This window comes from Xyrauchen texanus, chromosome 42 (genome assembly GCF_025860055.1).
Source record: "Xyrauchen texanus isolate HMW12.3.18 chromosome 42, RBS_HiC_50CHRs, whole genome shotgun sequence".
NCBI classification, from domain to species: Eukaryota; Metazoa; Chordata; class Actinopteri; order Cypriniformes; family Catostomidae; genus Xyrauchen; species Xyrauchen texanus.
Window position 1 is genome coordinate 30662714 of NC_068317.1, and position 17551 is coordinate 30680264.

General features: G+C 42.4%; 1 protein-coding gene across 1 annotated transcript; it reads left to right on the forward strand.

Annotated features, from left to right (window-relative positions):
* The first annotated feature begins 2236 nt into the window (after nt 1-2236).
* LOC127635187 (sorting nexin-16-like) lies at nt 2237-6549 on the forward strand. Its single transcript, XM_052115053.1, has 8 exons — nt 2237-2298; nt 2525-2815; nt 3103-3189; nt 3281-3429; nt 3526-3595; nt 4728-4864; nt 4965-5084; nt 5263-6549. Exons 2-8 carry the CDS (start codon nt 2564-2566, stop codon nt 5357-5359), a joined length of 912 nt encoding a protein of 303 aa, XP_051971013.1. The 5' UTR covers nt 2237-2298; nt 2525-2563; the 3' UTR covers nt 5360-6549.
* The last annotated feature ends 11002 nt before the right edge of the window (nt 6550-17551 follow it).

The window sequence follows — 17551 nt, forward strand, 5'->3', positions numbered from 1 at the left end:
AAACCAAACGCTTTCTGAAATATATTTTCAGCACATTGAAGTTTAATGTCTAATCTCAGTACAGAAGGTAAATATGGACCTTCTCTGATCCAGGAGTGTCTCCACGTCTCTTTGGAAACATTCGTGTCTCGTGGTCTTACAGCAGATTTTCCTCTCCTGGATTTCAAGAGAGAATCAGATTTAATGCCAAGTATGATTACACAGAGATATACAAAAATACAATAAATATAAAAATCAAATAGAAATTATAAGTAGAACACAATAAGACAAATATAAATGTATATCCACGTATGTACAAATACAGATCTGTTCTATACTGATATAAGAGCAGAACTGAAGTTTCAGAGAGAATATAAACACTAACAGAAGTCTTTCATCTGTCTTTTACAGCTACTGAAGAATAAAAGCACAAACTAACAGCAGCTGAAAGTCCTCGTCAGTAATGTTCCTTTCAGAGAGTGAGAACTACACGACTGAGTGATGACACAACATGTGACGAGTCTGCAGTACAACAGTGATCAGACAGAAGAAGATTACCAATGAATAACTATTTCACTGCACATTGAGGACGTCTGACAGCTATACTGTATCATTATAACATTCAAAACAACAGAAACGAAATACAGCTAATGCTCTTAAGAATGGCGAATAACATTTCACATTTAAAATACATAAACAACACAAATATATTGTAAGATAGCGTTTACTCCGATCCACTGAGATAAACGAGAACATTTAATTGTCAAAAAAGTATTTGTTTAAACGAGTAAATTGAGTTAAATATACAAAGCAAATACAATGTCACTGCATTTGAGTCTATTGCTGGCTGTGTTTTCTGTTGGGGGACATGTTCAACATGTAAATCATTTACTAAAGTGCCCTAAACTTCCTCAATGTCGAGTTCTCAATTACAAACACATCTTCACACAGTGAACATGAGGTGTGATATATTACAAGCCCTCAGTCAAATCATCAATCACTGGAATTCGTCGGCAAAATAATGATTTACGAAGGGTCGTTCCACAAGACTGAAAGCGAAGGGTGCATTCATACAGTAGTGTCACGCTCCCTTCACAGTGAGTAAAGCCAGAGACTGTTTAGCAGAGACAGAGCACTTGCATCACAATTAATGGCAGAAACTGTAACGTCCAATATGGTGGATGTAGAAAAGGAAATCCCGCCCTACTGGTAAAAGAGCCAATCAGCTTTAAGATACAGACATCACCTGTCAATCGTTTGTTAGAGTGATCGGAGAAACACAATTTATGATGCCATTGTTGTCAGATCTTATTGCTGAATTGAATTCTTTGATTTTAATCTTGACCAAGGGTTTATGAGACTTCGCTCTTTCCACGACTCATAATGGAAGCCTGTTTTCATTTACCGGTCTCCCGTGTTTTGCATCGGTGTATGTTTCAGTAGATAATTTGATGTTTAGCATATTATATTTGTACAAATTGCCAGATGAAAAGGGAGCAGGGAAATATCATAATCCCTTTGCGAGGACCCCTTTTCTATAATATAAAGCTATATATTTTAATGTATAAAGACTCCTTTATACTGTATGATGTCGTAAAGAAAACATGTTTGCATACTCAAATAATTAGGTTTTATATTGCCACTGTACTTCAGCCAAATCAAATTATTAAAATATTCACCTAGAAAACATTAACTTTTGTTGAGAAGCAACACAAAAGCCCTTAACGAATAGTTCAACCCCCAAAAGTTATCATTATTTAATTACTATTCATGAATTATTATTAATGTTGTTCCAAGCCATTTAAAACAGCTGCACTGGTCTTTCTTTCTTTTGTGGACTACAAAAGGAGACCCTTTCCTCATCATCATCATTCACTTTCATTTCCCCCAAACATCTCGATATGTATAAGACATAAAAACATAAACACAAAACTCTCTTCTGAGAGGCCAGAACCGTCATTATATCTGCTGTTAACAATCAGATTGCTATTCTATATAACAGAGGAATATAAAGTTAGCCTAAATAACTTTAATCAAATCATTAAATAGTTTTACTACTCAAATGATCCGAAAATTACCATATTTATAATTTAAATGAACTAGATGCTGCTAATGAGTCTTTACTGGATTTCAAGAGTTTTGCGTTATTTCAACCAGTAACCGCGATGAGTCGAACATCTTTACATCTTTACATTTCTACTTTATTATTATTTAATTTGCAGTAGTACGTTACGCGTCATTTCCGCAATGGCGTGATGACGTGTTTCCGGCCGAGCGTCAGACGGGCGGATGGAGGAATAACAGCGATCAAAACATTCAGTAAGTATGAAAACGTTCATTTATAATAATACGAAATGTAATATAAAGACAGACTATTGTAAATATGACATTTTAATCAGACTGACGGGTTATTGTTATGAATTTGATTTGTTTGTTTCTGAATTATGATATTTCAATGAGAATCGTCACTGTTTGTAGCACCAATGACGCCTGTAGTTAAATAAACTTCAGTGTTGATCTGATAAACTCTCACTTCTCTCTTCAGTCAGTCAGTCAGTCAGTTTGTGTGTGTTTGCGTGGAGTGATGGCCACACCGTTTGTTCCTGTGCCGGTGCCCATAGACAGAGCTCCGCAGGCGAACAGTAAGAGAGCCGCCCTGCCGTGTCAGAGTCCCGTCACCCGCGCCAGACTCAACGGCACCGAGCGCTCGGTGGAATATTCCAGTTACCCGCATCCGAACAGCCCTCCAGAGACCCCGGGCCTGAGCTGGGAGGAGCGGCCCATCACACCAACCTTGCTGGGGTACGAGGTGATGGAGGAACGGGCCAAATTCACAGTGAGTCCTTCAGCAATCACCAGGACCTCTGTGTTTAATTCACAGTTGGTGACGTCAGTCGATGAGGCACCATGTGAGTCTGGACCACCAGTGCCCTGTCTGGGTTCTCATTGGTCAGGTTTGGATTGACTCATGAGTCAAGATGTTTTCGGGAGTTTTTCTGATCTATGTTGAGAAAGAGACACAGGAGTGTAGCTCAAACCTACTGCTCAAATGTTACGTGTACACGTCAGAAGTCTCTGGATCTGGGGTTTGGATCTGAGGTTTGTGTGGTTTCTGTCCTGCAGGTTTATAAAGTTCTGGTGAAGAAGACTCCAGACGAGAGTTGGGTCGTGTTCAGACGCTATACAGACTTCTCAAGACTCAATGACAAGGTCAGAAATGTAGTTCCTCCATCAGTCCTAAAGATCTTGTGATTCTGTCTCGTGTGTTCTGAGGATGTTTGTTGTGTCTCTGTGCGTTTAGCTGAAGGAGATGTTTCCTGGATTCCGGCTGTCTCTTCCTCCAAAGCGCTGGTTTAAAGACAACTATGAGACGGATTTCCTGGAGGACAGACAGCTCGGCCTGCAGGTGTTCCTCCAGAATCTCGTGGCCCATAAAGACATCGCCAACTGGTGAGCGACTGGGAACTCCTGAATGCTGCTTTTGTCTTTTATATCTGATTTATCTGGTCTGAGTCGGTGTGTGACGGACTGAATGTTTGTTCTCAGTGTGGCAGTTCGGGAGTTCTTGTGCCTGGACGATCCGCCCGGCCCGTTTGACAGTCTGGAGGAGAGTCGGGTGAGTGGGTCACATGATTGTAACCCTAGCCAATGACTGTAGTCCATCTGAAGGCAGAATTAGAGCTGAATTAAGGGTAGTACAGGGATATCCCTATACATACTTGTACTCTTACTCGTGAAATACCTCAAATCAATACCATCTGAAACATTCAATGAATACATTGGAATTGCAATATGTCCTAGTGTCATTACCAGCTCTCTTGGTTTCGTTTCTGGTGATTATTTTTATTTGCATTTCTTCCTGTGAAATTTGTTTGTGTTTTGAGTAACAGTTGCTGAAACATATCAAACATCACAGTATTAGAGAAAGAAAACACACATTGTATCAGCGAGTACTGAAAAGGCAGTATCTGTACTCCTAGTCGGAGTTGGAACTTCACTAGTGTTAGTAGTGAAAATGTAACGTGGTTAACGTTCAGACAGCGTTAAAGGAAAATGACTTGTTCAGCTCAATCAACAGCATGTGTTTGTGTATGTTGTGCCTAACCCACAAAAAATATTTTCTTTAAAAAAGCACAAATGTGTGTTCCAGTGAGACACTTCCAATGGAAGTCAATGGGGTCAGTGAAGTTTATAATTTAAGAAAAGAACTTGCATTAATTCTTCTGTTAAAACGTTTGTATTATTTGAGCTGTAAAAAGTTTAAAATTGTAATTTTTATGGTCGTTTTAAGGTTTACACCATTACATCGTCATGGCAACTAACACACATATTGTTTATGTGTCAGTGAGTATTTTAATGTTTACAGATTAAACCCCATTGACTTGCATTGGAAGTGTCTCACTGGAACACACCTTTAAAGAAAAGGAGGAACGAGTCAAAATAAATTTGACACAAATGCTGTCGACAGCTGAACTTGTATTGAACCCAGAATATTCCTTCAATTAATGCTAATGAAATGTCCTGTTAGCAGTTGAATTCATCATTAATTCATCATTAATTCATCATTTATCAATGTTGCTGTATTGTATTGTTGTGCACTAGAAGCTCCTGTCACCAAAAGACAAATGTCTTGTATGTGTTCGCATACCTGCTCATAAAGCTCATTCTGATTTGGATGAGTTCATCATTCACAGTTTAAGTGTGTGTGTGTGTGTGTGTGTGTGTGTGTGTGTGTGTGTGTCTGTCAGGCGTTCTGTGAGACACTAGAGGAGTGTAACTACAGGCTTCAGAAGGAACTTCTCGAGAAACAGAGAGAGATCAGCTGCTTAAAGAAAACGCTGCAGGAGAAACAGCTTCACATTCAAGCACTTGAAAGAAGAAACAAGTAAATCCAAAACATTTGCCCCACATCTCATCATCACTGCATTTATGAGTATACAGACACATCCCTCTCAGACACTTACTGTGTGTGTTTGTGTGTTCAGTGGAGATGTGGTCACTCCAGACAGTCCGTGTTGTGTGTCCGGTGTGGACAGCACGGAGAGCAGTGTGGACGTCGAGTCTTCTGCCATTGAAGCCGATCAGGAGCTGTCACATGAAACTGAGTGAGTTTGTGTCAAAACTCACTTTTAGCAGATAAATAACATCAAAATGTACCATCCAACTGGGTTAGAGTATTCCATGTGACACACACACACACACACACACACACACACACACTCACATGTACCTTCATGAGAATGTTGTGCTAATGTAAATACACTGTTCTGTGTGTGTTTGTAGTTGTGCGGTTCAGTCGGGTCAGGGTTCGGTGTGTTGGTGCGGTCCGGTCGTCAGCAGTGCTTCTCCAGTTATTCAGGTCACGCATCTGGAACACTGACTGACAGGAAGTCAGTCTCTCCTCTCTGTGTCTGTGGACAGACTGAAGCTCCCGTCACGTGATGAGACGTGTTTGCTCCGCTCGAGAGGAATGACTCGTGTTTAATCTCAGCCAAAGACACAAACGCACGACTCACTGAACTACTTGTGTTCCTCTGACAGTCCAGCGACACTGAAACCAGAGGGAACAAGGACATCTCTGTTCTCTGGGTCACGTTTATTTGACATCATTCTGGTGAATCTGGTGAAATTGAGGTTTAAGTGACATGAGCTGCTGTTTATCAGGTTCATCTCTGATTCTGGTTTCTTCAAGAGTTGTTTCATGTGATCTCAGAAGATGCTCGTGACTTTATTCTGTAATACGGACTTCAGTGACGTTTAGCTTCATATGAACTGCTCCGATTTGTTCTTCAGTCTTGGCCTGAAATATTTGGGTGAAATTTAATAATTGACACAATCATGCAGCGCTTCTGTGGGATGAAGTGCTGTTAGTTTTCACTTCAGTGTCCTGCATCACTACAAGCCATATTTACTTGTGTGTGTTAATGTTAAACACGGGTTAGCTGTACCAGGTCACATGATGCACTTTAAGGTCCAGAGGGATTATGGGACAGATGTGTCTGCACTACTTGATGAAGGTTTCCTGTAAAGCAGCGTGCCTTTCCACAAACACAATGATCATTTCAGCCCATGACACGGTGCCGTGCGGCTTTTCCCTCGGCAGCATTTTATGTATTTATTTGACTGGCATATTAAATTTAGCTTTGGATGGTTCAAATGGTCTCTTCAGATGATTTGTGAACGACAAAGTTTTATTAATCCAAATGATCATAGCGTTGTTCACCAGTAACTATAATGTAGACTTTATATTCGTCTTCTCTATTAAACTCTGTCACATGATTTGATGCATCCTCACTGAAGTTTGTATTTATAAGATGTTAGGAGTGACAGAAATGTGTTTTAAAGGTGTCATATATTTTCTTTCTCTGGTTTTCAGCTCGTATCGCTTTCTTTTCTAATTCTTCAGTTTTTAGTTGAAACATGCTAAAACTGATTATTATACAAACTCACATTATGCAAAAATGGTTATGTTCAGAAAATCATAGATTAATTATACATATTTTCAGTGTAAGGATTCCCAATGTTATGCTCATTAGATATGTTTTATTTAATAAAAAGGCTCTTGTGTGTCGGGTAAATCTGTGCATTAGTTTGTATTTTGTATAATTCACAAGTTCATATTGTACATTACTGTCTGTCTTGTTCTCTACATTTCAAATCTTTCATAAAGCAGCTTTGTGTGAGGAATAGGCAGATTATTATTATAATTTATTTATTTATTTTTCTCCCTATGTGTAACGGCCAATTCCCAATGCGCTCTGAGTCCTCGTGGTGGCGTAGTGACTCGCCTCAATCCGGGTGGCGGAGGACGAATCTCAGTTGCCTCCGCGTCTGAGACCGTCAATCCGCGCATTTTATCACGTGACTTGTTGAGCGCGTTACCGTGGAGACGTCGCGTGTGTGGAGGCCTCACGATGTTCTCTGCAGCATCCAAACACAACTCGCCACACGCCCCACCGAGAGCAAGAACCACATTATAGTGACCACGAGGAGGTTACCCCATGTGACTACCCTCCCTAGCAACCGGGCCAATTTGGTTGCTAAGGAGACCTGACTGGAGTCTCTCAGCATGAATATTTATTGAATGATATTCACTGAAAATCTTTCACTCCAGTGAACTGTTGACTGCAACTTGTGACCTGGATGAATCTATTTTTGGTAAGTAACTGACTCAAAAGGGCGACGTGTTCATGAACATGTCAAGGAGAGCTGGAGCGGATGTTTATCATCATTTGTGTTGTTTCTCACACACATCTAATGTACATAGCAACTTCAGAGAGACAACACTTTTATGATACCTTTATATATATATTTTATACAGGTCATTCTCAAATAATTAGTATATTGTGATAAAGTTCATTATTTTCCATAATGTAATGATAAAAATTAAACTTTCATATATTTTAGATTCATTGCACACCAACTGAAATATTTCAGGTCTTTTATTGTTTTAATACTGATGATTTTGGCATACAGCTCATGAAAACCCAAAATTCCTATCTCAAAAAATTAGCATATCATGAAAAGGGTCTCTAAACGAGCTATTAACCTAATCATCTGAATCAACTAATTAACTCTAAACACCTGCAAAAGATTCCTGAGGCTTTTAAAAACTCTCAGCCTGTTTCATTACTCAAAACCGCAATCATGGGTAAGACTGCCGACCTGACTGCTGTCCAGAAGGCCATCATTGACACCCTCAAGCAAGAGGGTAAGACACAGAAAGAAATTTCTGAATAAATAGGCTGTTCCCAGAGTGCTGTATCAAGGCACCTCAGTGGGAAGTCTGTGGGAAGGAAAAAGTGTGGCAAAAAACGCTGCACAACGAGAAGAGGTGACCGGACCCTGAGGAAGATTGTGGAGAAGGACCGATTCCAGACCTTGGGGGACCTGCGGAAGCAGTGGACTGAGCCTGGAGTAGAAACATCCAGAGCCACCATGCACAGGCGTGTGCAGGAAATGGGCTACAGAGAAGCAGCACTGGACTGTTGCTCAGTGGTCCAAAGTACTTTTTTCGGATGAAAGCAAATTTAGCATGTCATTCGGAAATCAAGGTGCCAGAGTCTGGAGGAAGACTGGGGAGAAGGAAATGCCAAAATGCCTGAAGTCCAGTGTCAAGTACCCACAGTCAGTGATGGTCTGGGGTGCCATGTCAGCTGCTGGTGTTGGTCCACTGTGTTTTATCAAGGGCAGGGTCAATGCAGCTAGCTATCAGGAGATTTTGGAGCACTTCATGCTTCCATCTGCTGAAAAGCTTTATGGAGATGAAGATTTCATTTTTCAGCACGACCTGGCACCTGCTCCCAGTGCCAAAACCACTGGTAAATGGTTTACTGACCAGGGTATTACTGTGCTCAATTGGCCTGCCAACTCTCCTGACCTGAACCCCATAGAGAATCTGTGGGATATTGTGAAGAGAAAGTTGAGAGACGCAAGACCCAACACTCTGGATGAGCTTAAGGCCGCTATCGAAGCATCCTGGGCCTCCATAACACCTCAGCAGTGCCACAGGCTGATTGCCTCCATGCCACGCCGCATTGAAGCAGTCATTTCTGCAAAAGGATTCCCGACCAAGTATTGAGTGCATAACTGAACATAATTATTTGAAGGTTGACTTTTTTTGTATTAAAAACACTTCTTTTATTGGTCGGATGAAATATGCTAATTTTTTGAGAATTTTGGGTTTTCATGAGCTGTATGCCAAAATCATCAGTATTAAAACAATAAAAGACCTGAAATATTTCAGTTGGTGTGCAATGAATCTAAAATATATGAAAGTTAAATTTTTATCATTACATTATGGAAAATAATGAACTTTATCACAATATGCTAATTTTTGGAGAAGGACCTGTATATATATATACAGCCACAGTCCTCATTCACACTTATTCTATGGGAAAGAGTGGCTAGGAATGTATTTATATATATACAGTTGAAGTCAGAAGTTTACACACACATTATCCAAATACATTTAAACTGTTTTTCACACTTCCTGACATTTAATGGTAGAAAACATTTCCTGTCTGAGGTCAGTTTAGATCAATACTTTATTTTAAGAATGTGAAATGTCAGAATAATAGTCGAGATAATTATTTATTTCAGCTTTTATTTCGCTCATCACATTCCCAGTGGGTCAGAAGTTTACACACACTTTGTCAGTATTTGGTATCATTGATTTAAATTGTTTAATTTGGGACAAATGTTCCACAAGCTTCTCACAATAAGCTGCTGGAATTTTGTCACATTCCTCCAGACAGAACTGATGTAACTGAGTCAGGATTGTGGGCCTCGGATTGAGGTCAGGACTTTGTGATGCCACTCCAATATCTCGACTTTATTGTCCTTATTGTGCCACAACTCTGGAGGTGTGCTTGGGGTCCATTTGGAAGACCCATTTGTGATGAGCTTTAACTTCCTGTCTGAGGTCTTGAGATTTTGCTTCAATATATCCACATAATGTTCCTTCCTCATGATGTCATCATCTACAGTGAGGAAAATAAGTATTTGAACACCCTGCTATTTTGCAAGTTCTCCCACTTAGAAATCATGGAGGGGTCTGAAATTGTCATCATAGGTGCATGTCCACTGTGAGAGACATAATCTAAAAAAAAAATCCAGAAATCACAATGTATGATTTTTTAACTATTTATTTGTATGATACAGCTGCAAATAAGTATTTGAACACCTGAGAAAATCAATGTTAATATTTGGTACAGTAGCCTTTGTTTGCAATTAAACGTTTCCTGTAGTTTTTCACCAGGTTTGCACACACTGCAGGAGGGATTTTGGCCCACTCCTCCACACAGATCTTCTCTAGATCAGTCAGGTTTCTGGGCTGTTGCTGAGAAACACGGAGTTTGAGCTCCCTCCAAAGATTCTCTATTGGGTTTAGGTCTGGAGACTGGCTAGGCCACGTCAGAACCTTGATATGCTTCTTACAGAGCCACTCCTTGGTTATCCTGGCTGTGTGCTTCGGGTCATTGTCATGTTGGAAGCCCCAGCCTCGACCCATCTTCAATGCTCTAACTGAGGGAAGGAGGTTGTTCCCCAAAATCTCGCAATACATGGCCCCAGTCATCCTCTCCTTAATACAGTGCAGTCAGCCCTGTCCCATGTGCAGAAAAACACCCCCAAAGCATGATGCTACCACCCCCATGCTTCACAGTAGGGATGGTGTTCTTGGGATGGTACTCATCATTCTTCTTCCTCCAAACACGGTTAGTGGAATTATGACCAAAAGGTCTCATCTGACCACATGACTTTCTCCCATGACTCCTCTGGATCATCCAAATGGTCATTGGCAAACTTAAGACGGGCCTTGACATGTGCTGGTTTAAGCAGGGGAACCTTCCGTGCCATGCATGATTTCAAACCGTGGCGTCTTAGTGTATTACCAACAGTAACCTTGGAAACGGTGGTCCCAGCTCTTTTCAGGTCATTGACCAGCTCCTCCCGTGTAGTTCTGGGCTGATTTTTCACCTTTCTTAGGATCATTGAGACCCCACGAGGTGAGATCTTGCATGGAGCCCCAGTCCGAGGGAGATTGACAGTCATGTTTAGCTTCTTCCATTTTCTAATGATTGCTCCAACAGTGGACCTTTTTTCACCAAGCTGCTTGGCGATTTCCCTGTAGCCCTTTCCAGCCTTGTGGAGGTGTACAATTTTGTCTCTAGTGTCTTTGGACAGCTCTTTGGTCTTGGCCATGTTAGTAGTTGGATTCTTACTGATTGTATGGGGTGGACAAGTGTCTTTATGCAGCTAACGACCTCAAACAGGTGCATCTAATTTAGGATAATAAATGGAGTGGAGGTGGACATTTTAAAGGCAGACTAACAGTTCTTTGAGGGTCAGAATTCTAGCTGATAGACAGGTGTTCAAATACTTATTTGCAGCTGTATCATACAAATAAATGGTTAAAAAATCATACATTGTGATTTCTGGATATTTTTTTTTAGATTATGTCTCTCACAGTGGACATGCACCTACGATGACAATGTCAGACCCCTCCATGATTTCTAAGTGGGAGAACTTGCAAAATAGCAGGGTGTTCAAATACTTATTTTCCTCACTGTATTTAGTGAAGTGCACCCGTCCCTCTTGCAGCACCCCCACAACATGATGCTGCACCCCCATGCTTCACGGTTGGGATGCTGTTCTTCAGCCTTTTCCCGCCAAACATAACGATGGTCATTATGGCCAAACAGTTCAATATTTGTTTCATCAGATCAGAGCACATTTCTCCTAAAGTCAGATCTTTGTCCCCTTGTGCACTTATAAACTGTATTCTGGCTCTTTAATGGTGGTTTTGGAGCAGCGGCTTCTTCCTTGCTGAGCACCTTTCAGGTGATGTCCATATAGGACTGGTTTTGCTGTGGATCTAGATACTCGTCCACCTGTTTCCTCCAGCATCTTCACAAGCTCCTTTGCTGTTGTTCTGGGATTGATTTACACTTTTCACACAAACTACGTTCATCTCTAGGAGACAGAATGCGTCTCCTTCCTGAGCGGTGTGATGACTGTGTGGTCACATGGTGTTTATACTTGTGTACTATTGTTTGTACAGATGAACGTGGCACCTTCAGGTGTTTGGGAATTGCTCCCAAGGATGAACCAGACTTGTGGAGGTCCACAATTCTTTCTGAGGTCTTGCCTGAATAATTTAGATTTTCCCATGATGTCAAGCAAAGAGTCGCTGAGTTTGAAGACCTTAAAATACATCCACAGGTACACCTCCTATCAGAAGCTAATTGGAAAATTCCAGAAATGTATGTCAAGCCTTTAGACAATCTGATTAAAGACACAGTTAACTTGGTGTATGTAACTTCTGACCCACTGGAATTGTGATTATAGTCAATTAAAAGTGAAACAATCGGTCTGTAAACAATAGTTGGAGAAATGACTTGTGTCAAGCACAAAGTAGATGTCCCGAACGACTCGCCAAATCTATAGTTTGCTAATATTAAATCTGTGGAACAGTTAAAAAATGAGCTTTAATGACTTCAACCAAAGTGAATGTAAATGTCTGTTCAACTGTATATAATGGATGAATGAGGGTAAATTCCACTTTCTAAACTTCACAAACTTGTCTTCAGTATTATTGGAAGAAACGGTGATGCTACACTGTAGAAAACACTCGACTGTCTCAACTGTTTTGGAGCGTGTTGCAATCATCTGATTTGAAATGACTGCACATTTAATAAAATAAAATAATTAAATTCACAGGGTAAAACATCATTACATTAGTTGTAGAGCTTTCTATATAGCAAAGGGTGATTTATAATTTACAAATCACACATTTTTGTTTTTATAAGAATTTTTCATACTGTCCCAACTTTGAATTGGGAATTGGGATTGTACTCACAGAAGATCTGAGCTGCACGGATCGAGAAAGTGTTCTCCGAATGTGTGTTATATGCATCAGGCAATTAGAGACTCAACTGAACGCATGTCACAGTGGCACGTTCACTGTAAATAGTTTTGTTAAGTATAAAGGGAGTTGGCTAGTTTTGTCCTGTCACAAGTTCGAATCCAGGGCGTGCTGAGTGACTCCAGCCAGGTCTCCTTGAGTGACTCCAGCCAGGTCTCCGTGTCACATGGGGTAACCTCCTCGTGGTCGCTATAATGTGGTTCTCGCTCTCGGTGGGGCGTGTGGTGAGTGACTCCAGTCAGGTTTCCTTAGCAACCAAATTGGCCCGGTTGCTAGGAATGGTAGAGTCACATGGGGTAACCTCCTCGTGGTCACTATAATGTGGTTCTCGCTCTCGGTGGGGCGTGTGGTGAGTGACTCCAGTCAGGTCTCCTTAGCAACCAAATTGGCCCGGTTGCTAGGGAGGGTAGAGTCACATGGGGTAACCTCCTTGTGGTCACTATAATGTGGTTCTCGCTCTCAGTGGGGCGTGTGGTGAGTGACTCCAGTCAGGTCTCCTTAGCAACCAAATTGGCCCGGTTGCTAGGGAGGGTAGAGTCACATGGGGTAACCTCCTCGTGGTCACTATAATGTGGTTCTCGCTGTCGGTGGGGCGTGTGGTGAGTTGTGCGTGGATGCCGCAGAGAATATCATGAAGCCTCCACATGCGCTACGTCTCCACGGTAACGCGCTCAACAAGTCACGTGATAAGATGCGCGGATTGATGGTCTCAGACGCGGAGGCAACTGAGATTCGTCCTCCGCCACCCGGATTGAGGCGAGTCACTACGCCAACACGAGGACTTGGAGCGCATTGGGAACTGGGCGTTACACATTGGGGAGAAAAGAAATTATGGCATGCTCTAGATTTCAAATCAATCAAATCAAATCAATCAAATCACTTTATTGTCACACTACCATGTACACAAGTGCAACAGTAGGTGAAATTCTTGTGTGGAGTTCCGAGCAACATAGCAGTCATGACAGTGACGAGACATATACCAATTACAATAAACAACATACTTACACAACACAATTTACATATCAAATGTACACATACTTACACAACATGATAATTATATACAATACACACAATATAGAATACACAATATACAATACAATAAGTAAGGAGTATATTAAATATATATATATGTATATGAAGTAGTATATTGAGGAGAATATGTTGACAGTCCAGTGTGAGATTATAGCTGAATAAAGTGCAGTGCTGATTATTGATCCTGATAGATCAAGTGTTCAACAGTCTGATTGCTTGGGGGAAGAAGTTGTCATGTAGTCGGCTGGTGCGGGTCCTGATGCTGCGATACCGCCTGCCTGATGGTAGCAGTGAGAACAGACCATGACTCGGGTGGTTGGAGTCTCTGATGATCCTCCGAGCTTTTTTCACACACCGCCTAGTGTATATGTCCTGGAGGGAGGGAAGCTCACCTCCGATGATGTTTCTGGCAGTTCGCACCACCCTTTGCAGGGCTTTGCAGTTGTGGGCGGTGCTATTGCCGTACCAGGCGGTGATGCAGCCAGTCAGGATGCTCTCTACAGTGCTGGTGTAGAACCGTGTGAGGATGTGGTGGTTCATTCCAAACTTCCTCAGCCGTCTCAGGAAGAAGAGGCGCTGGTGAGCCTTCTTCACAACGGCCTCAGTGTGGACGGACCATGTGAGTTCTTCAGTGATGTGGACACCGAGGAACTTGAAACTGCTGACTCTCTCCACCGGTGCTCCATTAATGGTGATGGGGCTGTGTTCTCCGTCTTTCTTCCTGAAGTCCACCACAAGCTCCTTGGTCTTACTGACGTTGAGGGAGAGGTTGTGCTCTTGACACCAGCGTGTCAGAGTGTGCACCTCCTCTATGTAGGCCATTTCATCATTGTCAATGATCAGACCTACCACCGTCGTATCGTCAGCAAACTTAATGATGGCATTGGAGCTATGTGTTGCCACACAGTCATGTGTGTACAGGGAATACAGTAGGGGGCTGAGAACACAGTCCTGTGGGGCTCCAGTGTTGAGGGTCAGTGATGAGGAGGTGGTGCTGCCCATTCTAACCACCTGACGTCTGCCTGACAGGAAGTCCAGGATCCAGCTGCACAGCGAGCTGTTTAAGCCCAGAGCCTGGAGTTTCTCATCAAGCTTGGAGGGCACTATGGTGTTGAATGCTGAGCTGTAGTCTACAAACAGCATTCTCACATATGTGTTCCTTTTTTCCAGATGGGAGAGAGCAGTGTGTAGTGTAGATGCAATGGCATCATCGGTGGAGCGGTTGTTGCGGTAGGCAAACTGCAATGGGTCCAAAGAGGGGGGCAGAACATAGCAGATGTAATCTCTGATTAACCTCTCGAAGCATTTGCTGATGATGGGGGTCAGAGCAACAGGACGCCAGTCATTTAGGCAAGTGATTGTGGCTTGCTTCGGTACAGGCACAATGGTTGATGTTTTGAAGCATGTGGGGACTACAGACAGGGAGAGGGACAGATTGAAAATGTCCGTAAAAACACCAGCCAGTTGATTCGCGCACGCTCTGATGACGCGGCCCGGAATGCCGTCTGAACCCGCAGCTTTACGGATGTTCACCCGTCGGAAGGATCGGGTTACATCCACAACAGAGACGGAGAGTGAATCAACCTCTGTAGCGTCAGCCGCGAGTGCTCTCTCCACGAGGGTGGTGTTATTGTCCTCAAAACGAGCATAAAATGTATTAAGTTCGTCCGGGAGAGATGCAGCGGTGTTCACGGCAGAGTTTTTATTCCGTTTGTAGTCCGTGATGGTGTTAATTCCCTGCCACATACTTCTGGAGTCAGTGGTGTTGAACTGACCTTCACGTTTGTGCCTGTACTGGCGTTTGACTTCACTGATGGTGTTACAGAGGGCATAACTGGCTTGTTTACGCTCCTCCGTGTTAGAAGAATTAAAAGCGGAGGTCCGCGCAGTGAGTGCCGCGCAAACATCGCCGTTAACCCATGGTTTCTGGTTGGGGTATATCCGTAGAGTTTTGGTCGGAACAACGTCCTCTACGCACTTCCTGATGAAACATGTTACGCTGTCAGCGTAAACCTCGATGTTGTCATCAGAGGCGGACCGGAACATCTCCCAGTCCGCGTGATCAAAACAGTCTTGTAGCGCAGAGTCTGATTGGTCCGACCAGCACTGGATCGTTCTGAGGGTGGGTGCTTCCCGTTTTAGTTTCTGCCTGTAAGCAGGTAGAAGTAGAACGGAAGAATGGTCCGATTTGCCAAATGGGGGGCGGGGGAGAGATTTGTAGCCGGAAAGGAGAGTAACAATGATCTAAAACCCGGTCCCCTCGTGTGTTGAACTTTATGTGTTGGTGGTATTTTGGAGCGATTGTTTTGAAGTTGGCTTTGTTAAAGTCCCCGGCAACAATGAACGCAGCCTGTGTGGTGTGTGTGTGTGTGTTGCAGGTGATGTTGTGTGGAATGCAGGAAGTGGATCTTCAGGACTGGCAGAGGAACACCGTGTATCGTCACTACACTTGCAACAGTGGTGGCTCAGTGGTTGAGGCTCAGGGTTACTGACCAGAAGGTCGGGGGTTCAAATCCCAGCACCACTAAGATGCCACTGTTGGGTCCTTGAGCAAGGCACTTAACTCCAGGTTGCTCCGGGGGGATTGTCCCTGTAATAAGTGCACTGTAAGTCGCTTTGGATAAAAGCGTCTGCCAAATGCATAAATGTAAATGTAAACAGCAAACTGATCATCTGGTTCTGGCAGGTGTGAATCTCCTCGAGCACACTCATCTTAACTCATCACACTTATCACTTGTTAAGTTTACATCCAAGTTGCACATTTTATTTATGCCAAAAAAATAAGAATATTGCTAAAACAATTTATAATAATACAGCATTTCTATCTCATTCAAGAGAATGAAATGGTGACACGTGGGACATGATAATTTAAACACACGTCTCGTGTTCTTCCCAACACTGCTGAAGACCTTTATGTGATAATTACATTCGTTACTCACCGGCATTACTGTTGTCTAATATAGTGCCACTGCGCCATCTTTAAATTCAAGTTTCTTTGCCTGTATTGTTGTTCCCAAAAGAGTCCATAGAGTAAATATGGGTACAAATTTCTACATTTAACTTGAAAGGGTTACTTTAAAATACACTCTTAAAAAAGCTTTAAATACAACCCGCCTCAATCCGGGTGGTGGAGGACGAATCTCAGTTGCCTCCGTGTCTGAGACCGTCAATCCGCACATCTTATCACGTGACTTGAGTGTGTTACCGTGGAGACTTGGCGCGTGTGGAGGTGTGTGGTGAGTTGTGTGTGGATGCCGCGGAGAATAGCGTGAAGCCCCCACACGCATGCCGTGGATTCAATGTCACGACTCCAGCGGTGATAGACGGCGTCAATACTCGCTGAGATACCCAGAACCCCCCACTCTCTCTCTCTCATGAGTGTGCGGGCGATCTGAAGACATTCTTCTGTCATTGGTTTCTTGAAAAATGGTTATTAACTGGTTGGAAGCTTAAAAAAAAATTATGTTTCAATTAAAAGGGATATTGTTCCCGTTTTTCATTAATGACGAGGACTTTTGAGATGTTATTGGGCCGATGGTTAGTAATATTAGATGCAAATTAAGTCACTTGACTTTTATTGATGTATTTCTAGAAATGTATTCTGTTTCAGACAGAACTGGTCTAACCTGTAGCGAGTGAAATCGTTTATAATGTGCTTTATAGAAAGTGTGTTCAACTGGTTTGTTATCGAGTTCACTCAAGAACACGGGTCTGTTGATTTATTTTATTTCAAAACTATCTGAATGTTTCTCCTGTTTAGATTCAAGTGTTTTTCTACTCTAACACAGAATTGAATTGTTTTAAAGGTCTAAAGGAGGAAACTGGTTTCTGAGCTCATTTGGCCAGTTTATTTGCTGCATTAATTGTTTTGTCATTATTGGATATTATATTTCCCGTGTGTGTGTGTGTGTGTGTGTGTGTGTGTGTGTGTAGTTTGTGAAGGTGGATGAAATGTGCGATCTTTCCTCCTGCAGGAAGCAACGGACCGCAGAAGTTCTGCATTGAGAAGGTTGGCAAAGACATGTGGCTGCCCAGGAGTCACACATGGTGAGTTTCATGATGTTTGTTAGTGGACGTCACAAAGCGTCACTCGTCTGACTGCACACGCTTCTG

Bases quoted from the DNA above. Each gene is read 5' to 3' on its own strand.
- LOC127635187 (XM_052115053.1), top strand. From the start codon at position 2,564: ATGGCCACACCGTTTGTTCCTGTGCCGGTGCCCATAGACAGAGCTCCG. The intron at 3,430-3,525 runs GTGAGCGACTGG...GTTTGTTCTCAG, and splicing joins CATAAAGACATCGCCAACTG to TGTGGCAGTTCGGGAGTTCT. The intron at 3,596-4,727 runs GTGAGTGGGTCA...TGTGTCTGTCAG, and splicing joins ACAGTCTGGAGGAGAGTCGG to GCGTTCTGTGAGACACTAGA.